The sequence below is a fragment of the Hemibagrus wyckioides genome, linkage group LG09 (genome assembly GCF_019097595.1).
Source record: "Hemibagrus wyckioides isolate EC202008001 linkage group LG09, SWU_Hwy_1.0, whole genome shotgun sequence".
NCBI classification, from domain to species: Eukaryota; Metazoa; Chordata; class Actinopteri; order Siluriformes; family Bagridae; genus Hemibagrus; species Hemibagrus wyckioides.
In genome coordinates this window covers 30,053,044-30,074,741 of record NC_080718.1, presented here as the reverse complement: position 1 = coordinate 30,074,741, position 21,698 = coordinate 30,053,044, and the positions used below count along the sequence as shown (strand labels likewise).

General features: G+C 45.8%; 2 protein-coding genes across 8 annotated transcripts in view; both read left to right on the top strand.

Annotated features, from left to right (window-relative positions):
* yipf4 (Yip1 domain family, member 4) overlaps positions 1-10,954 on the top strand; it is a 33,520-nt gene extending 22,566 nt beyond the window's left edge. Inside the window, exons 3-6 of one of the 2 annotated variants that reach the window (XM_058398947.1) lie at positions 8,253-8,424; positions 8,616-8,693; positions 9,542-9,655; positions 10,205-10,954. In XM_058398947.1, the coding sequence (XP_058254930.1) occupies positions 8,253-8,424; positions 8,616-8,693; positions 9,542-9,655; positions 10,205-10,342 (502 nt within the window). In that variant the 3' untranslated portion in view covers positions 10,343-10,954. Of the gene's footprint in view, positions 1-8,252; positions 8,425-8,615; positions 8,694-8,771; positions 8,919-9,541; positions 9,656-10,204 lie in introns of those variants that run through there. The other variant, XM_058398948.1, reaches the window with a different exon arrangement.
* Positions 10,955-13,908: 2,954 nt separating this feature from the next.
* birc6 (baculoviral IAP repeat containing 6) overlaps positions 13,909-21,698 on the top strand; it is a 108,754-nt gene continuing 100,964 nt past the window's right edge. For all 6 annotated transcript variants that reach the window (XM_058399202.1, XM_058399200.1, XM_058399203.1 and 3 more), the window contains exon 1: positions 13,909-14,306. In XM_058399202.1, the coding sequence (XP_058255185.1) occupies positions 14,096-14,306 (211 nt within the window). In that variant the 5' untranslated portion in view covers positions 13,909-14,095. The remainder of the gene's footprint in view (positions 14,307-21,698) is intronic.

Genomic DNA, 21,698 nt, shown 5'->3' with positions numbered 1-21,698 from the left:
GCCTACTGGCATTTTAATGCTGCTCTTTTAGATGATGTCAATTTTAGAGAGAGTTTTATTTTCTTTTGGCATGCTTTTAGGCTCCAGAAGCCGACTTTTACATCACTGCAAGATTGGTGGGATGTGGCAAAAGTGCACATTCAAATGTTTTGTCAACAGTACGCTCACAATGTGACTAAGGACATCACCAGATCACTTAGAGCTCTAGAGATTGAGGTAGTGGAACTCCAGGGTTTGGTGGAGTCCACAGGAAATCGAGGCCATATTGAGGCTCTCAAAAAGAAAAAACATGCGTTGGGTGAGTTGTTGGACACAACAGTGCAGGGGGCGCTGGTCCGCTCGCGCTTTAAAAGCGTAACAGAGATGGACGCTCTGTCCAAGTTCTTCTTTAGTCTTGAGAAAAAAAATGGACAGAAAAGGTTCATACATGCTTTGCGAACAGATTCAGGGGAGATTGTAACTGATCCCACTGAAATTCGCAAGCAGACAGTCAGCTTTTACTCAAAGCTGTACAGGAGTGAGCTCGCAGCTGTGCAAGGGGTGGAGGAAGATCTTGTCGGGAATCTTCCTAAACTAACCGAGGAGTCAGCTAGGGAACTGGACAGGGAACTGACCCTTGAGGAGTTGGAGGTTGCAATCAACAGCATGCAAAATGGGCGGTCACCTGGAATCGATGGGCTCTCGGTTGAGTTTTTCAAGGCTTTCTGGTCAGTGATAGGGCAGGACTTGCTGGAAGTGCTGAGGGCGGGCATATACGGAGGCAGACTGCCGCTGAGTAGCCGTAGAGCAGTCCTGACTCTACTCCCAAAGAAAGGTGATCAGACTGACCTCAGGAACTGGCGCCCTGTCTCCTTACTCTGCACAGACTGCAAGGTGCTCTCAAAAGCATTAGCAACAAGGCTAGGAAAGGTGATGGAGCAAGTCATCCACTTTGACCAGACGTACTGTGTGCCTGGCAGGTCTATCCACGACAATGTACACTTGATTCGTGACATTTTGGACGTCTCTAGGCTGTTAGGTTTAAAGACTGGTCTTATTTTCATGGACCAGGAAAAGGCTTTCGACCGGGTTGAACACCAGTATTTGTGGAGGGCGTTAGAAAGTTTTGGGTTCAACTCCGGGTTCAAGGCCATGATCCAGGTGCTGTATAGTGACATTGAGAGCGTACTGAAAGTTAACGGTGGTTTATCTGTACCTTTTAAAGTGTATAGGGGTATTAGGCAGGGCTGCTCTCTGTCTGGTATGTTATACGCCCTAGCCATAGAACCATTGTTGTGTGAAATAAGAAGAAAAATCAATGGTCTGTCAATACCAAATTGTAATACCCCATACTGTGTGTCAGCATATGCAGATGATGTTGTAGTCATGGTGAATGGACAGAGAGACATTGACATTTTAACAGGTATTATAAGGAATTTTAACACTATATCATCTGCAAAAGTGAACTGGGAGAAAAGTGAAGCCGTTTTAATTGGGGATTGGCAAGGTGGGGAGCCGCGTCTCCCAGATAATTTGACATGGAGGACTGGTGGTTTTAAATATCTTGGCGTGTACTTGGGGGACAGCACTTTTGTACAGAAGAATTGGGAAGGCATTTGTGAGAAAATAAAAGGACGCTTAAATAAATGGAAATGGCTTGTTCCAAAAATGTCCTACAGCGGCAGAACTCTGGTTGTTAACAACCTGACTGCTTCAGTGTTATGGCACAGGCTGGCCTGTATTGATCCCCCTCCAAAGCTGCTTTCAGAGCTGCAGGCCATGATGGTGGATTTTTTCTGGGACAAGTTACACTGGTTACCTCAGAGTGTTCTGTACTTACCCAAAGAGGAGAGTGGACAAGGACTGATTCATTTACCCAGTAGAACTGTAGCATTCCGTCTCCAGTTCGTACAGAAACTTCTCACGGGCCCAGAGAACCTCTCATGAAGAGCAGTTGCAAATGAAATAATGCACACAGTAGGAGGATGGGGACTGGACAAATCATTGTTTTTAATGGACACTAAAACGCTGAACCTATGTGGCCTACCTGCTTTTTATCAAGGACTTTTTAAAGTTTTTAGCCATTTCAGGGTGCAAAGAGTGGACAACTCACTTCACTGGCTTCTTGAGGAGCCCCTGATCCATGGAGCTCGGCTGGACATAACAAGCAGCACCTCTCCAGCGTTAACAAGAGCGCTGCTTTCCTCAGGGACTGTGAAACTGCAGCAGCTGGTGGAACTGTCAGGACCAGACTTCACTCGTCCAAACGACATCGCCTCATGGATAGGGGTAAGGTCTGTCCGAGTGGTCACACAGCTTTTACAGAGGTGGAGGTCTGCACTCACTGCCGAGAAGCGCATGCAGCTCAGGGACTACTGTGCTGGGGTGGTCAGCCCCGGAGAAGGTGAGACCAACCCACATTTTAACATCACACCCAGACTGTCTGAGGTCTCAGGCTCCCTTCTGGGAGAATGGAAGGAAACAGTAAGCCTCAAAACAGCTTCTGGTAAGAGACTCTACCAAATGTGTGTGAAAGTGTTGAATATGAAATGGCTAAATGGGAGGGTAGACACGCCCTGGCGCAGTGTCCTTCGACTAGATGATGATGTACAGCCAGAGTGGTGAACGTTGTACAAACCACCGTTAACTAAAAGAACTGGTGACCTGCAGTGGAGAATACTGCATGGCATTGTCTCTGTAAACACTTTTATCTGTATTTTAAAGGAGGTTACACACGAGTGTCCTTTTTGTTTACAGAGAGGAACAGTGTTTCATGCTTTCATGAACTGTTTTAGACTTCTTCCACTGTTCAGGGTTTTATCGAATATTTTTAAATCTTTTAATGCCACTTTTACCCCACATGTTTTTATCCTTGGTTTTAAATACACGAGAAGGGAGAGGTTCAAGTGTCAGCTGATCAATTTTATCCTGGGCCAGGCGAAACTGGCCATCTACACCAGCAGAAAGAACAAAGTGACACACAACAAGATCTTACAATGACCTTTAAGAAACTCGTGAAAGCGAGGATCATTGTTGATTTTAACTTCTATAAAAGCATGAAGGACCTGGTACAGTTTCAGATGATGTGGTGTGATGGGGAAGCCGTGTGCTCTGTTATAAATGATGAACTGTCTTTTACACCAGAGCTGGAATGATTTTCTTTTATTCTTCTTTTTAAAATCCTTGTACTCTTGTACTTTGTACAATTTTTTTAGTGGATGTTTGTGTGTTTACTTATTTATTTTCTTATTTATTTAAGCATATATTTATTTACTTATTTATTCATCTTTCTATTTAATTACTTTGTTGAGTAATTATGGATAATGCTGCTGAAGTGAACACATGAATGGTTAAAATAAACGACCATCAAAAGTCAAGTCTCTCTCTGTCTCTCTGTCTCTCTCCCACCCTCTCTCCCTCTGTCTCTCTGTCTCTCTCCCACCCTCTCTCCCTCTGTCTCTCTGTCTCTCTCCCACCCTCTCTCTCTCTCTCTCTCTCTCTGTCTCTCTGTCTCTCTCCCACCCTCTGTCTCTCTCCCACCCTCTCTCTCTCTGTCTCTCTGTCTCTCTCCCTGACAAAACTGTGAAAGCAAAAAGCAGAAAAGAAGCAAGCAGAAAGTATTAGTGAGCTGGACAGTGAAGAGCCCTCTCCTGACCTCACTGTCTGTGTCACCACTGAGGGTCACTGGGTCGGTAAAAAGTACAACGCAAGTGAAATTAAACACTTTCTTAAGATCACAAAGAACATGAAAATGGTACAGATCAACAAATACTTTCCAGACCTGAACAAACTGCACATTGCCATAAAGCGTCTTATGGGTGAAGGGTGTTTCGAGGACAAAGAGTTATACAGGTTAAAGAAGATTGTCACTAAAATCAACAACCTGTTAAGTAATGATGATGAGGACACGTCATAGTTCTCTCGGTCCTCACAGACCGCAGACGCCCTTTCCTGTGCTTATTCTTTTCTGTGTGCTCATGCAGGACATTCACATCGCGTCCCTGAATGTTAACGGTGCTAGAGACTGCAGGAAGAGAGCAGAATTGTATGAACTAGTGACACAAAAAAGAATAGACGTATTACTTGCACAGGAAACCCATAGTGACGCTAAAAACGTAGTAGATTGGACACAGGAGTGGGCTGGCCCCTTGTTTTTAAGCCACAATACCTCTGCTAGTGGAGGAGTAGCTATTTTATTTTCAAAGACTTTTAAACCTCTCTCTTACAGCGTGGAAGAGATAGTAGCTGGCAGACTGTTAAAAGTCAGAGCTCTTTTAGAGAACCATGTTATGGTTTTTATCTGTGTGTATGCCCCGGCTTCCCCAGTGGAAAGAATAGCTTTTTTAGATAAATTATGCAATGTTTTAGAAACTTGTGACGCAGAGGAGTTTTTATTTGTTGGTGGTGATTTTAACTGTACTTTAGAAAACAGTGACCGCAACCATATAGAGCCACACATGCCTTCAAGAAGAAGACTCCTACACACTGTTGAAAAACACGAGTTAAGTGATGTTTGGAGAAATATGCATAAAACTCAAAAACAGTACACCTGGGCTCATGCTGCTGATGGAAAGGTATCATTAGCAAGGTTAGACAGGTTTTATGTCCCAAAGCACCACTTGAACACCATAAAAAGTTGTGTTATTAGTCCGGTTGGTTTTTCAGACCACAGCTTGGTTTTATGTGTTTCAGTTTTAAATTGTATTAAACCGAAGAGTTCTTACTGGCATTTTAACAGTTTTACTGAATGACCAGCATTTTATAGAGATTTTTACTTTTTTCTGGAGAAATTTTAGGAAAGAAAAAAGTGCTTTTATTTCTCTGCAACATTGGTGGGATTTTGGGAAAGCTCAAATAAAACAGTTGTGTCAACAGTACACTTATAATGTCACAAGGGATTTGGCTCGGTCTATGAAACAACTAGAAGATGAGATAACAGAACTTCAGTTGTTAGCACAATCCACAGAGAACCAGAACCATATTCAGACCCTCACAGTCAAAAAGAAAAAGTTATCAGACCTCCTTGAGTTTAAAGCACAAGGTGCATTAATAAGGTCACGATTCCAGAACGCAAACCAGATGGACGCCCCCTCAAAGTTGTTTTTTAGCCTTGAAAAAAAGAACGGACAAAAACGTTTTATTCACAGCCTGCGCTCTGAGTCTGGACACCTTTTATCTGATACAGCTGACATTAGGAAAAGGGCGGTTAGTTTTTATGAAAAACTCTATCAGTGTGAGTACAGAGAACACACCACAGAACAGAGCTTTTTAGAAGACCTGCCCCGAGTGTCACATGACTCCAATACAGAGCTGAGTGCAGATATAACACCAGCAGAGCTGCACAAAGCATTAATGAGTATGGAGTGTGGCAGAGCGCCTGGCATAGACGGGCTTCCGTCAGAGTTTTATAAGTCTTTCTGGCATGTTTTAAGGGATGACTTACTTGAGGTTTTGAACGACAGCTTGACAAGAGGACTGCTACCATTAAGTTGTAGGAGAGCAGTCCTCACTCTTTTACCCAAAAAAGGGGACCTGACAGACATAAAGAACTGGAGACCTGTTTCATTGCTTTGTAGTGATTACAAGATGCTGTCTAAAGTTTTAGCTACAAGACTGGGAAGTGTTCTGGAAGAGGTTTTAAACGCAGATCAGACCTACTGCATACCCGGGAGGTCCATATTTGACAACATCTCATTAGTTCGAGACATTTTCAGTGTCTCCAAACTTTTTGGGCTGAATATGGGTTTCATTTCCATAGACCAAGAGAAAGCCTTCGATCGAGTTGAACACAACTACCTTTGGAAAACCCTTAATGCTTTTGGTTTTAGCTCAGATTTTATTTCCAAAGTACAAATTCTATACTGTGACATAGAAAGTGTACTGAAACTCAATGGTGGCTTATGTGCTCCGTTTAAGGTGTGTAGGGGGGTAAGGCAGGGCTGCTCTCTCTCAGGGATGCTTTACACTCTGGCCATTGAACCCTTTCTGAATACGCTAAGAGCTAAGCTGAAAGGTGTCTTAATCCCTGACTGCCCGAACGCTATCCGCCTGTCGGCCTACGCAGATGACGTTGTAATAATGGTCGACAGTCAGAGTGATATAGACATGTTACACAGGGTGTCCAAGGACTTTGGAGCGGTTTCCTCTGCAAAGGTAAACTGGTCTAAGAGCGAGGCTGTTTTAGTCGGCCAGTGGGTAGGCGAGGTACCTAAACTCCCCGGAGGCCTAAGTTGGAAAAGCGAAGGCTTTAAGTATCTGGGCGTGTACCTGGGTAATGACTCGTTCACACAGAGAAACTGGGAAGGGGTCATTGAAAAAGTAACTGGTCACCTAGAAAAGTGGAAGTGGCTGGTGCCTAAAATGTCTTACAGGGGGCGAACGCTAATTATTAACAATCTGGTAGCATCGTCTCTGTGGCATAAAATAGCCTGTATAGACCCTCCTACAGACCTTTTAATGAAAATCCAGTCGATTTTGTTGGACTTTTTTTGGGATAAGTTGCACTGGGTGCCACGCAGCATTTTATACTTACCCAAAGAGGAAGGTGGGCAAGGTCTTATACATTTACAGAGCAGAACTGCAACCTTTCGTTTACAGTTTTTACAGAAGTTTTTATGCGGCTCAAAGTTTTTTAGCTGGAAACAAGTGTCCAGGGCCATTTTAAGATCTTTTGGGCAGATGAGAATGGACAAGGCACTCTTTTTAATGAATCCAGAGAGACTGAACACTGCAAGACTGCCTGCTTTTTATCACAACTTGTTCAGAATCTGGAGACTTTTTAGGGTGCAAAGAACCACAGCCACAGACTCTCTTCACTGGCTACTTCAAGAGCCTCTGGTATACGGGGCACGCCTGGACGTCGGGGACTCTTCACTGTCGCAGTCTCTCCTCGCGTCTGGTGTCACCACCCTCAAACACCTGGTGGACGTCGCCGGACCTCACCTACAGAACGTTGATGGAGTAGCTGCTCGGCTAGGCGTGAGGTCAAAGAGGGCGGTGAGCCAGCTGCTGCGAAAGTGGACTCTGGTCATCTCGCGTGAGGAGAGGGAAATGCTCATGGACTACTCCAGTGGAACTGAAAGCCCCGACTCAGAGGACCCGTTTCCTGAACTTGCACTGTCTGTGGACTGTGGACAGGAAGGCACGGGTCACTTTTTGGACTGTAAAAATATCACAAACATGAACTTTTTTAATGTGACTGGGAAAACGTTTTATAAAGCATGTGTCAAAGCTTTTAATATGCGGTCGCTCAGGGGGAGAGTGGACACACCCTGGCGCACTGTCCTCGGTTTGAGTGAGGAAGAGCGTCCAGAGTGGAGGTCACTCTATAAGCCACCATTGCCGAAAAGAACTGGGGATTTACAATGGAGAATTTTACATGGTATTGTTGCGGTCAATGCTTTTATCTCTGTTCTCTGTCCCCAGGCCAGCCACTCGTGTCCCTTCTGTAATCAAAGAGAGACTATCTTTCATGCTTTTACAGAATGTTCCAGACTACAGTCTCTCTTTACCGTTTTACAGAACATTTTTAGCGTTTTTGACGAAAAGTTTTCACTAAAAGTATTTATTCTTGGTTTTAGGTACACACGCAAAAGACGAGCTCGATGCCAGCTTTTAAACTTTGTTCTGGGGCAAGCGAAAATGGGCATTTACATCAGTCGAAAGCACCAGGTTGAACAGAATGGCTGTCGCAATGTTGTAATGGTCACTACAGCACTCATAAAGTCCAGGATTCTGATTGACTTTGTGTTCTATAAAAAAACAAAGAACCTGTCTGTGTTTGAGGAAACCTGGTGTTGTAGAGGAGCCCTGTGTTGTGTTGTGATGAAAAACTGCAATTTGCACATACACTGTCTTATTTATTTATTTATTTATTTATTTATTTATTTATTTATTTATTTACCTATTTACCTTTTAACCCCATCCTTTAAATGACATTTTTCTCTATTTATTGATATTCACTGAGAAGATGTAAATAAAGGTTTTTTCAAATTCTAATTCTCTCTGTCTCTCTCTCTCTCTCTCCCACCCTCTCTCTCTCTCTCTCTCTCTCTCTCTGTCTCTGTCTCTCTCCCACCCTCTCCCTCTGTCTCTCTCCCACCCTCTCTCTCTCTCTCTCTCTCTCTGTCTCTCTCTGTCTCTCTCTGTCTCTCTGTCTCTCTCCCACCCTCTCTGTCTCTCTGTCTCTGTCTCTCTCCCACCCCCTCTCTCTGTCTCTCTCCCACCCTCTCTCTCTGTCTCTCTGTCTCTCTCCCACCCTTTCTCTGTCACAGGGAGGAGCTGGACATTGATCTGAAGGATATCTACTATAAGGTCCGGTGTGTGTTGATGCCCATGCCGTCTCTGGGCTTTAACAGGCAGGTGGTCAGAGATAATCCGGACTTCTGGGGGCCGCTGGCCGTGGTGCTGCTTTTCTCCATGATCTCCATCTACGGACAGTTCCGGGTGAGTCTGAGTCACGGAGTTCTGACCTCAGTGTGACCGTAGTAGTGAACATCTGTCACAGGGAGGAGTTCATATCAGAACACAGAGATCTGCTGCAGCAGCGTGGAGTAAACAGTGTGAAATGTCAGGAGGTTGCTAAAGTGACCTGGTGTGTGTGTGTGTGTGTGTGTGTGTGTGTGTTTACTCCTCAGGTCGTGTCCTGGATCATCACCATCTGGATATTCGGATCACTGACCATCTTCCTGCTGGCCAGAGTTCTAGGTGGAGAGGTACTGACACTCTTCAGTTAGTGTGTGTGTGTGTGTGTGTGTGTGTGTGTGTAGTGAACTGATGCTGCTCTGCTGCAGGTGTCGTATGGTCAGGTGCTGGGGGTGTGTGTGTGTGTGTGTGTGTGTGTGTGTAGTGAACTGATGCTGCTCTGCTGCAGGTGTCGTATGGTCAGGTGCTGGGTGTGTGTGTGTGTGTGTGTAGTGAACTGATGCTGCTCTGCTGCAGGTGTCGTATGGTCAGGTGCTGTGTGTGTGTGTGTGTGTGTGTGTGTGTGTGTAGTGAACTGATGCTGCTCTGCTGCAGGTGTCGTATGGTCAGGTGCTGTGTGTGTGTGTGTGTGTGTGTGTGTGTAGTGAACTGATGCTGCTCTGCTGCAGGTGTCGTATGGTCAGGTGCTGGGTGTGTGTGTGTGTGTGTGTGTGTGTGTGTGTAGTGAACTGATGCTGCTCTGCTGCAGGTGTCGTATGGTCAGGTGCTGGGTGTGTGTGTGTGTGTGTGTGTGTGTGTGTGTGTGTGTAGTGAACTGATGCTGCTCTGCTGCAGGTGTCGTATGGTCAGGTGCTGTGTGTGTGTGTGTGTGTGTGTGTGTGTGTGTGTGTAGTGAACTGATGCTGCTCTGCTGCAGGTGTCGTATGGTCAGGTGCTGGGTGTGTGTGTGTGTGTGTGTGTGTGTGTAGTGAACTGATGCTGCTCTGCTGCAGGTGTCGTATGGTCAGGTGCTGGGTGTGTGTGTGTGTGTGTGTGTGTGTGTGTAGTGAACTGATGCTGCTCTGCTGCAGGTGTCGTATGGTCAGGTGCTGGGTGTGTGTGTGTGTGTGTGTAGTGAACTGATGCTGCTCTGCTGCAGGTGTCGTATGGTCAGGTGCTGGGAGTGATCGGATACTCACTGCTCCCTCTCATCGTCATCGCACCGTTACTGCTGTTCACTGGAGCTTTTGAAATCCTGTCCACACTCGTAAAGGTCAGTATCAGCTCTCGCATCACTGACCTTTACACTCTCACACACACTCACCAGGAACCATCACTTATACATTCTCTTTGTCTCGGTTTTTCCTTTTAATAAAGGGTTAATAAAACACACCTCCTGAGGTGGAGGACTTCTCTCAGTAGAGAGAGAGTGGAAGGAGAAGGATGGAAGGGTGGAGGGAGGGAGAAGGAGCAAGCAAGAGATGGAAGGATGGGGAGGAAGAGAGAGAGGGGGGATGGAGGGGGGTGGGGGTGGGGATCGAAGGATGGATGACAGGGAGAGTGTGTGACGGGGGGGTGAAGAGAGAGAGGGGGGATGGAAGGATGGATGAGAGAGAGGGGGCGTTGCATGTGGTATATTAATAAATTATTAATTATTATTAATTAGAATAAATAACCCTGCTCAGAATCATCTTTATTACACTGTTATTACATCACTGTTCTAGACCTCTGTCTTTATTCTGATGATAAAAAGCAGCTGCTGAGAATAAAAGAGTAAAGAGTTTTAATGAAGGTTTGTTTGTTTGTTTGTTTTGTGCTGCAGCTGGGGGGCGTGTTCTGGGCGGCGTATAGCGCTGCGTCGCTGCTCGTCAGTGATGAGTTCAAGACCAAGAAGCCTCTCCTCATCTACCCCATCTTCCTCCTCTACATCTACTTCCTGTCCCTGTACACCGGAGTCTGATTGGCCCACAGTCCTTCCTCCACACTTTGCTCGGACTCTGACTCCGCCCTCCACTTGGGGACGGGTCACGTGATGCTGACGACGGGACATGGAATAAAATAATCATTTTTCTTTTCATTTTTTGTGTACAGTCAATGTATTTAATGTAGCAGATTGTCTTTAGCTTTTCTGCGTCTGCGCTGGGGTTCTGCTGGTCACACCGCTCCTCACTCTGCCTTCTGGACCAGAGACGTCTGTCCACTGTCCCTCACGTTAATTCCTAACAGACACAAGTGTATATATTTGTCAGGTTTTGGGGTTTCTGGAAGATTTTCTGTACTGTAACGAGGAAAAATTTCATTTAAAGAGAAATATCTCCATCTTTTTTGTATGAAGAGGAGAGAGGGGAGAAGCGTGCCTTTACCACAGGGTTTATAAACACAGGTTCGAGTGGTCAGACTGGAAACAGAGCTCAAACAGATGATTTGTGAAATAACTCCAAAAGCAACGACTTTATATTGGACTTTATATTTTTTGTTTCACGAAACACACGTTACGATAATCCACCATATTGTGATGTTCGTGTACAGCTCATCATCATTATTACCATTAAAACACATTTATGTCTCATGATTCTGTTTATTTTGTGTTTTAAATTTACTGCTTCAGTGGGGTGCCATTACTTATGATACTGAAGGGGATAAATGATAAATGAGATGAAGGTGTGTGTGTGTGTGTGTGTGTGTGTGTGTGTGTGTGTGTGTGTCTCAGTGAAGGAGGTGTGGCCTCTTTCTGTGTCTTGGTGAAAGAGGTGTGGCCTTTCTCTGTGTCTCAGTGAAGGAGGCGTGGCCTCTTTCTATGTCTTGGTGAAAGAGGTGTGGCCTTTCTCTGTGTCTCAGTGAAGGAGGCGTGGCCTCTTGGTGTCTCAGTGGAGGAGGTGTGGCCTTTCTCTGTGTCTCAGTGAAGGAGGTGTGGCCTCTGTTTGTATTGAGCTTTATTTGCTGTTAAAGTATTTTAAAGACAGTAGTTTATTAGTGATGATTGTGACACATTATTTCATCTTAAGTAAGTAAAATAAAATAAACAGTTGTGGTTCTAAAAACAAAGGAAATTTGGAGCTTAATTATTCGGATCATTAATTACTGCAGTGTTTCTCGGCCTCAGAGGAACAGGTTCAACAAGAAGAGCATGAAGAGCATTTATAAAGTAAACACCTGAAGATGTGTACTGACCTCACTGCTGTTCCTCAGGATCAGGTTCATCAAGCATGAAGTTATTATCTCTGTAGAAATGTGTGGAGTTTCAGCTGGATTATATAGTTCACTCTGCACTGTGTCCAGTGAAAAGACTAGTTACTCTGACCAGAATTAAACACATCACTGACCAGTCACACACTCATCACTCACACTCCCTTCATCTCTGTGTATCCTTTAATAAAGGGTTCATAAAAGAGGAGAGAGGGGGGGAGGATCATTGAACTTTGGAGATTTTTGTGCCTTACATTTCAGAGGGTCAGAGTTTATTTGTGATGTTTGTGTTAATAACTGTAGCTGAAGGACAGAGTTTTTATTCTGAAATCCAGTGAAAGCCTCAGACTGTAGTGTTCATGATGAACCTCATCCTCATCACACAGCTCATCTTCTTCAGAACTCAGGAACATAAATAGCAGGAGCCATCTCTCTGAAGAACACCAGCATCACGCTTCACAAGTCTGTCCTTCATCAAAAAAACATCTTCTGTCCAGATGTCAGAGTCTGGACATTTCTGGAAGTTATGGTCAGTAGAATGAGGAGCCTCAGAGCTTACAGTAAGAGTTCTACTAAAGAAGCTCTTCCTGAGAGACAACGTCACTGAGAAGATCTCTAAACCTCACGGTTTAAACCTGTGCAGCTGTTATGAAGCTCTTCTGAAGATTGGTGGACCTTGGGTGGGTCTTTTAACAACAAAACAACAAACATCTCAGTCTCTGGATCTGAGTCCTGCTAAAACCCTGAATGGAAGAGAACGTGGAGGTGGATCACCTGAGGATGGAAAAGAGCTTCAAATGTTCTTCATGGAGGTCAAAGTTCCTCTAGAGGACATCACAGGAAGTAGCTTAATATTTCAGTAATATTTTTGAAAGTAGTGTTTTATTAAAGGACAAATAAAACTACTTCTTATATCTGAAAATAAATAAATATATGTTCAAATAAAACCACACGACATTCCTGTGGATTTCAGATGAAAATATTTCTCACTGGTTTCACGCAGGCTCCAGTGATTTAGAAGAATGACATCAGAACTGGAATGTGACGACAAACAATAAGCTCAGATTAAACATTTACATTAAATCATATGGAAACTCATCTGAAGCTGAACCGGTGAAGGGTTTACTCAAGAGGAAAGAACAAAGGATTTATCTATCATCATGATGGACACGCATGGCGAATGTGGTAGCATAGTGGTCAAGGTGTTGGACTACTGAGCAGAAAGTTGTGAGCTTAAATCCCAGGTCCACCAAGTGTCCACCCCTGAGCAAGGTCCTTAACCTGTAACTGCTCAGCTGTATAAAATGAGATAAAAAAATAAATAAATAAGTTGCTTCCTATAAAGTGTTCTGATTCTGCTCAATGCTGTAAATCAGTCAGTCACCTGAACTGTCCATCAACTCATTCATCAGTCCAGCATGAATCATCCATCCATTTATTTCTAAAGCACTTTTAACACTGGACATTGTCTCTAAGCAGCTTTACAGAAATATAGAATAAAAATGCTAAGGTTTAAAATTAAGTTATTATTTATCTTTAACATTTATCCCTAATGAGGAGCCTGAGGTGACCTGAGGTGGTGAGAAAGAACTCCCTGAGATGATCTGAGGAAGAAACCTGGAGAGGAACCAGGCTCAGAAGAGAACCTCATCCTCATCTGTCCCAGATGCCTTCATGAAAGGTTTATTTTTGTTCTTGATAAAATGCATATTACAGAGAAATCTCAATATCTTGATTAACGTTAGATTTATATTGAACAATGGTTTAAAATCAATTCTTATTACAGCTCATGAAGTACATAAAGCAAATATGTAGAGATGCAAATTTATGTACATTTAATTAGACAAAACCTCATTTTCACAATGAAGTTTTTTTTAGCAATTAATTGCAGAAGATGAACTGTTTTATATATTAATATATGTTCATTTGACAACATGAGGACAAAATGAGCTAAAATAAAAATTATTTAGCGTTTGCAGTGTGGTTCAGGTGTACAGTGGCGCCTCTAGAGGTGAGGAGGAGAATAACACACTGACTTCCGTCTAAAGACTCCTAATTTATTCCGAAATATTGTTCCAGAAATGTATTAAATAAACTCTTTAACCCTGAGTGAAGGTTCAGGAGCAGGGTCAAGAGCCTGCAGGTGTTTCTGAGCAGAGCGCGAGGATGTGGAGCCAGGTACGGGCTGTACGCTATCTCCGTATCTACACACGCGCACGCGCGGTTTCTCCGTAGCGCTGATGGTGAATAGGAGCGAGCGCAGCTCGAGCGCAGGGGAGGGGAGGAGGGGGAGGAGGAGGAGGAGGGGGAGGGGGAGGAGGAGGAGGAGGGGGAGGAGGAGGAGGAGGAAACAGAAGAGAAGCCGCTGAGGGAGGGAGAGAGAGGAGAGGAGAGCCAGTCAGGTTCTGTCCAGCGCTACTTTTTGTTAAATATTTAGCTTTATTTTTATACTTTTAAAGATCCGTTGTTGTCAGGGGGATCTCCGCAGAGTGATTCAGAAGGACGGTGAGAGGGTTTTAAGGGGAAAATGGCCGCGGCGGGTGCTGCGGCCTGCGGCTCGTCCGAATCCTCGGAATGGATTTTGGTCACAGACGGCCGGCTGCGCTGCGACGAGGAGGGCCTGCGGAGCCTCTCCTACCACCCGTCCCTCAACGCCATCCTGGCCGTGACCAGCCGCGGAAGTATCAAAGTCATCGACGGCACTTCTGGAGCCATATTACAGGCATCTGTACTTCATGGTGAGATGTGTTTTATTTTTATTAGCTCAGGTTGCGGAAAGAGCGAGTTAATCTGGGGCCTTTTTCTTGTTGTGTCGTTAGCTTGGATGCTAAGCAAAGCTAACACCTCGCCGAGTCCAGCCCAATGCGAACCGTATCCCAAACGGCGCAATGGGCAACCTCTAGGACACTACGTAAGGCGTAGGGGGCGTGGCTCATGTTCATACTCCCCGGAGTGCACTATGAAGGGAGCACCCAGTTTATCGGGATACGGCTCGCTTGTTTTAGTAGCATGCTAGCAAACTTGGTCATGACACCGACACGAGTCATTTCTAAAAAAAAATCACAACTATGAAGTGGTTGTTTTTTGAAGTGTCATTCGCTCTTGTTTGTTTATTTGTAAATAAAATCGAAAAGAACGATTGTCAGTCGGTTAGCAGGCTTACGTTCGGTTAAGCTAGTTATACTTCCCATCTTTTTCCGACAAATTCCGCCTTTTGCGTGCTGATTGGTTAAAAGATTTTGGTCTCGTCTTTGATTGGTTAGATTTTCGCTGAGTGTGAACTGCGAGCCAATCCGAGAGCGCGAAGGCGGGACTGTTTCTTTAGCACAGTTTAGCTAACGCCGTGTCATGAATATTTATTCACTATTAAATCTGTGTCAGTCTAAAACACTTCTTTCATTTTAAATTATCTTTTAAAATATGATAGTTTTTTTTAAAGAATAAAAATTATTTGGGCTATTCTAAAGCTTAGTATCAATGCTAAGCGCTGTTTTTTTAGCTAGCATGAAACCCGGCCTTCATTTAAAACTATTGTACAAAAACAAATAATTAAATACAACAAAGCTAGAGACATAAATAATCAATTAGGAATTAATCATGTTCAATTACCTGACATTAATTCATTAGAGTTAATATAATAAATTCTTTATTTAAGGCTCATGAGGCGGAGTTGAGGTGGTCACGTGACCCATTTGGCTTCACTGCGTCTATAATCAGTGTGATCTTCACTAAATACTCACTTTATACACTTTATATCCACTTTAAAACCAAAACACCTTGACATTAACCAGCGAGTGGTGTTTGTCCCTGTGTCCTGAAGGACTACTGATGTTCCAGCATTCAGTTTGTTGAGCGAGAGAATGAAGAGCAGCATGTTGTTGTTGTTGTTGGTTCTGTGTGTCCTGCACATCATTGTCCTCTCCAGCGCTTGTGAAGAACTTTGGTGTGACGGAGGTGTGTGGTGAGTTCTGTGATCCTACGCTACCCAACAGTCCGGTGATGATGGACGTTTTCAGCTTGTTAAGCTTTAGTTGATTGATTTGTCCTGTGACACGAGAGCATCTTTCCTTCATCACAACACTCCGGTTATCATGCCATGAAAACACGCTTCAGTTATCACACTGGATTTGATTTAGTGTTTATTTGTAGATCATTCTGAGGAGCGTTTATATCTGTGACGATGATAAATCCTGTAATTTGAGGAAAATCGTTTGCGCAGAAGGATACTGTCTCACGTGAAAGTCTTTAAGCCATGTCATTGTCAAATTTCTGTGATTTTTATAAATGGATTACTCGCAGAACTTTACATGGCTTCTTCATTTCAGGTTATTATCTCAGCCATTCAATTGGAGCAAAAGTAATGGCACCCTGTAAGAGAAGAGTTGTGAAGTGCTTTTTCTCCTCTTAGTCGTAGTTTTGTTGTTGTTGTTGTTCTGTGGGCGTGGCTAAATGTAAATGTGGTGCTTCAGTTTGGTCACGAGAATGTTTTCACACAACTTGACTGAGAGAGAAAGTGTGAAGTGAGGACTGGACTAAACGTCACTCCTGACCGATGAGACGAGAGCAGGACTGAACAACCCTGAAGCTCCTCCTTCTTTTTTACCTAGTGCACATTTCTTTTACACTGATCTTTACACTGCTCCTGCTGATCACACGTACGCTTCACATGTGAGTTCTGACGTGATGGACTGATGTTGCTGCTGTAAACACGTGTGTCAGCATTGGTCACTTTGGTGATATTTGTTGTGTTCTGTAACTTGCACTGCAGCTGAGCTCTGTTGTAATTACTGGTGTTTGTTTATTTGCGAACGAGTGTCCTAGAAGAAGTAGTGGGTGTGAAACTTTTAATGTTATTACACACCAGGACAGAAAGTTTGTTGAATGATGGATTCGGTGTGGTTCTGGATTTGTTCTGCTTTTAACCCTGTTGTCAGACTTGTTGCCATGGTGACAGATCCATCAGCGAAGCCCTTCTGAGGAGCGGCTTATTATTCAGCATAAACCTGAAGGAGTGTTTTGTAGATAAACTACATGCAATCATTTCATCTGGAATAGGGCAGAGTCGTAGCACCATGTCACGTGTGTCAGATCTCGAAGGTGTCTGATGTCTGTTTTAGAAATGTTAGAGCTTTCTGTCTCGGTTTTTAAAGCTAGAAAAGAAAGGAAAACTGTAGTGTTTCATGTTCTGTAATAAATATAAAACTGGTAAACGTCCTCAGGGACGTGCTGTTAGAGGAAACTAATCGGTGGGGTCACAGAGTGTGTGAAGAATCTGAAGGCTTTATTATATTTATACTCAAGTGGGCGTGGCTCAGTCTAAAGCACCGCCGCACTGCAGACCATCAGATTTTCTGAATGCACACAGAACCTTCCGAAATCCTGTGTGAGGGAGGGGGGGGGGCAATCAATAATGTGAGTTGTGAGAAGTGGTGTGTCAGAGGTTATTAAAGGTCACCTCTCTCCTTGCGGAGACTCGGTGAGGTCTTAGTGGGGTCTCGGTCTCACTGAAGTCTCCAGCTCCTTCTCTAAATGAAAACTTAATTCCTTTGACTATCGCAGCTCTACAGCAGTCTTGGAGGTGTTCATCTGTGTTGTGGTCCTGATTGATATCATTGTGACTCACGTGGGATTATCTGACACATAAAGAAACATTTTGACAATTTGACTATTGATGAATCTATTAAAAGTTACAAGATAGTTTATGCACACCTGAGCGTCTTATTAGAGTTTGAGTCGAATGACGAGTGACGTAGAGCTGAGCGCTGGAGAGCTGAGCGCTGGAGAGCTGTAGAGCTGAGCGCTGTAGAGCTGTAGAGCTGAGCGCTGTAGAGCTGAAGAGCTGAGCGCTGTAGAGCTGAAGAGCTGAGCGCTGTAGAGCTGTAGAGCTGAGCGCTGTAGAGCTGAAGAGCTGAGCGCTGTAGAGCTGAGCGCTGTAGAGCTGAAGAGCTGAGCGCTGGAGAGCTGTAGAGCTGAGCGCTGTAGAGCTGAAGAGCTGAGCGCTGTAGAGCTGTAGAGCTGAGCGCTGTAGAGCTGAGCGCTGGAGAGCTGTAGAGCTGAGCGCTGTAGAGCTGAAGAGCTGAGCGCTGTAGAGCTGAAGAGCTGAGCGCTGTAGAGCTGAAGAGCTGAGCGCTGTAGAGCTGAAGAGCTGAGCGCTGTAGAGCTGAAGAGCTGAGCGATGTAGAGCTGAAGAGCTGAGCGCTGTAGAGCTGAGCGCTGTAGAGCTGAGCGCTGTAGAGCTGAGCGCTGTAGAGCTGAAGAGCTGAGCGCTGTAGAGCTGAAGAGCTGAGCGCTGTAGAGCTGAAGAGCTGAGCGCTGTAGAGCTGAAGAGCTGAGCGCTGAAGAGCTGAGCGCTGTAGAGCTGAAGAGCTGAGCGCTGTAGAGCTGAGCGCTGTAGAGCTGAAGAGCTGAGCGCTGTAGAGCTGAAGAGCTGAGCGCTGTAGAGCTGAGCGCTGTAGAGCTGAAGAGCTGAGCGCTGTAGAGCTGAGCGCTGTAGAGCTGAAGAGCTGAGCGCTGTAGAGCTGAGCGCTGTAGAGCTGAGCGCTGTAGAGCTGAAGAGCTGAGCGCTGTAGAGCTGTAGAGCTGAGCGCTGTAGAGCTGAGCGCTGTAGAGCTGAGCGCTGTAGAGCTGAGCGCTGTAGAGCTGAAGAGCTGAGCGCTGTAGAGCTGAAGAGCTGAGCGCTGTAGAGCTGAAGAGCTGAGCGCTGTAGAGCTGAAGAGCTGAGCGCTGAAGAGCTGAGCGCTGTAGAGCTGAAGAGCTGAGCGCTGTAGAGCTGAGCGCTGTAGAGCTGAAGAGCTGAGCGCTGTAGAGCTGAAGAGCTGAGCGCTGTAGAGCTGAGCGCTGTAGAGCTGAAGAGCTGAGCGCTGTAGAGCTGAGCGCTGTAGAGCTGAAGAGCTGAGCGCTGTAGAGCTGAGCGCTGTAGAGCTGAGCGCTGTAGAGCTGAGCGCTGTAGAGCTGAGCGCTGTAGAGCTGAGCGCTGTAGAGCTGAGCGCTGTAGAGCTGAGCGCTGTAGAGCTGAGCGCTGTAGAGCTGTAGAGCTGAGCGATGTAGAGCTGAAGAGCTGAGCGATGTAGAGCTGAAGAGCTGAGCGCTGAAGAGCTGAGCGCTGTAGAGCTGAAGAGCTGAGCGCTGTAGAGCTGAAGAGCTGAGCGCTGTAGAGCTGAAGAGCTGAGCGCTGTAGAGCTGAGGAGCTGAGCGCTGTAGAGCTGAGCGATGTAGAGCTGAAGAGCTGAGCGCTGTAGAGCTGAGCGCTGTAGAGCTGAGCGCTGTAGAGCTGAGCGCTGTAGAGCTGAAGAGCTGAGCGCTGTAGAGCTGAAGAGCTGAGCGCTGTAGAGCTGAGCGCTGTAGAGCTGAAGAGCTGAGCGCTGTAGAGCTGAAGAGCTGAGCGCTGTAGAGCTGAAGAGCTGAGCGCTGTAGAGCTGAGCGCTGTAGAGCTGAAGAGCTGAGCGCTGTAGAGCTGAAGAGCTGAGCGCTGTAGAGCTGAAGAGCTGAGCGATGTAGAGCTGAAGAGCTGAGCGCTGTAGAGCTGAAGAGCTGAGCGCTGAAGAGCTGAGCGCTGTAGAGCAGAAGAGCTGAGCGCTGAAGAGCTGAGCGCTGAAGAGCTGAGTGCTGTAGAGCTGAAGAGCTGAGCGCTGTAGAGCTGAAGAGCTGAGCGCTGTAGAGCTGAAGAGCTGAGCGCTGTAGAGCTGAGCGATGTAGAGCTGAAGAGCTGAGCGCTGTAGAGCTGAAGAGCTGAGCGCTGAAGAGCTGAGCGCTGAAGAGCTGAAGAGCTGAGCGCTGAAGAGCTGAGCGCTGAAGAGCTGAGCGCTGAAGAGCTGAGCGCTGTAGAGCTGAAGAGCTGAGCGCTGTAGAGCTGTAGAGCTGAGCGCTGTAGAGCTGAGCGCTGTAGAGCTGAAGAGCTGTAGAGCTGAAGAGCTGAGCGCTGTAGAGCTGAAGAGCTGAGCGCTGTAGAGCTGAAGAGCTGTAGAGCTGAAGAGCTGAGCGCTGTAGAGCTGAAGAGCTGAGCGCTGTAGAGCTGAAGAGCTGAGCGCTGTAGAGCTGAGCGCTGTAGAGCTGAGCGCTGTAGAGCTGAGCGCTGTAGAGCTGAGCGATGTAGAGCTGAAGAGCTGAGCGCTGAAGAGCTGAGCGCTGTAGAGCTGAAGAGCTGAGCGCTGTAGAGCTGTAGAGCTGAGCGCTGTAGAGCTGAGCGCTGTAGAGCTGAGCGCTGTAGAGCTGAAGAGCTGTAGAGCTGAAGAGCTGAGCGCTGTAGAGCTGAAGAGCTGAAGAGCTGAAGAGCTGTAGAGCTGAAGAGCTGAGCGCTGTAGAGCTGAAGAGCTGAGCGCTGTAGAGCTGAAGAGCTGAGCGCTGTAGAGCTGAAGAGCTGAGCGCTGTAGAGCTGAAGAGCTGTAGAGCTGAAGAGCTGTAGAGCTGAAGAGCTGAGCGCTGTAGAGCTGAAGAGCTGAGCGCTGTAGAGCTGAAGAGCTGAGCGCTGTAGAGCTGAGCGCTGTAGAGCTGAGCGCTGTAGAGCTGAAGAGCTGAGCGCTGTAGAGCTGTAGAGCTGAGCGCTGTAGAGCTGTAGAGCTGAGCGCTGTAGAGCTGAAGAGCTGTAGAGCTGAGCGCTGTAGAGCTGAGCGCTGTAGAGCTGAGCGCTGTAGAGCTGAGCGCTGTAGAGCTGAAGAGCTGAGCGCTGTAGAGCTGTAGAGCTGAGCGCTGTAGAGCTGAGCGCTGTAGAGCTGAGCGCTGTAGAGCTGAGCGCTGAAGAGCTGAGCGCTGTAGAGCTGAAGAGCTGAGCGCTGTAGAGCTGAAGAGCTGAGCGCTGTAGAGCTGAAGAGCTGAGCGATGTAGAGCTGAAGAGCTGAGCGATGTAGAGCTGAAGAGCTGAGCGATGTAGAGCTGAGCGATGTAGAGCTGAAGAGCTGAGCGCTGAAGAGCTGAGCGATGTAGAGCTGAAGAGCTGAGCGCTGTAGAGCTGAAGAGCTGAGCGATGTAGAGCTGAAGAGCTGAGCGATGTAGAGCTGAAGAGCTGAGCGCTGTAGAGCTGTAGAGCTGAGCGCTGTAGAGCTGAGCGCTGTAGAGCTGAGCGCTGTAGAGCTGAGCGCTGTAGAGCTGAGCGATGTAGAGCTGAAGAGCTGAGCGCTGTAGAGCTGAAGAGCTGAGCCACATGCTGATGGACGTAGTGCTGTGGCCTTTGGAGCTGGGATTTTGTTTTGCGTTGGCTGGATGTTTTCCTCTAGGTGCTGATGAACCGATCTGAAGGACACAGCTGTAGTGTGGAGATGTGGTGTGTTCTGGAGAATTTGACTGAAGAACAAACAGAGAAAATAAATGATGCATGTGAAGCACTAAATGTTTCAGATGTTTTTATACTTATTTAATAATGTAGACCACAGCTCTGTGTCACATGATCAGCTCTTGGGGTTTATTTCAGCATTAAAGTGTGTGATGATGGAGTCAGCTGAGCCGCTCACTCCTGAAGATCAGCTCCTGTGTTAAAGGCTCTGTGTGTATAAACAATCCTTCACACTGTCCAGTGAGGCATTTAGATGTTTGGAGATGGTCTTATGACCTTCCCAGATTGATGAGCAGAGACAGTCTCTTCTCTGAGGTCACAGCTGATGTCTTTTCTTCTCTGTGTGATGTAGACACACACCTGAGTGTCCAGAACAGCAGAGTGTTAGAGAAGCTCTGCTTGTACAGAGGAACTCCCACATCCTGATGATGAACTCATCTCAGGAGTTTCACTAGTGACCCCAAGCTGCTCGTTTATGACTGTGGGATGACCGGTTATTTCACACCAGGCTCCTGAATGCTGGTTTACTTTTTGAAACTGGAGTTGTTCTCACCGGATGTTATTTGTTTGTTTACAGTAGTTGTTAAATAATTATTTAATAAAATATTAAATAATTGTGTTGAAGCTTATCGTGTTTATCGTGACGCCAGTGTTAAGAATCTTCTCCTACTCCACTTTATCGTAGTGTATCGTGTCTACTCTACACTCTCAGACAGTGCTGTTTTTTTCTTTTATTTTTTTAAGTAAACAAAGAATTATTTTCTCTTTGATTCAGGAACCAGATGAACAGGAGTGAAAGAACCTCGAGAAATAACCAAGTACATGATTAATAAAAACATCTGGAGGCAGTAATTGTTTATTAGAA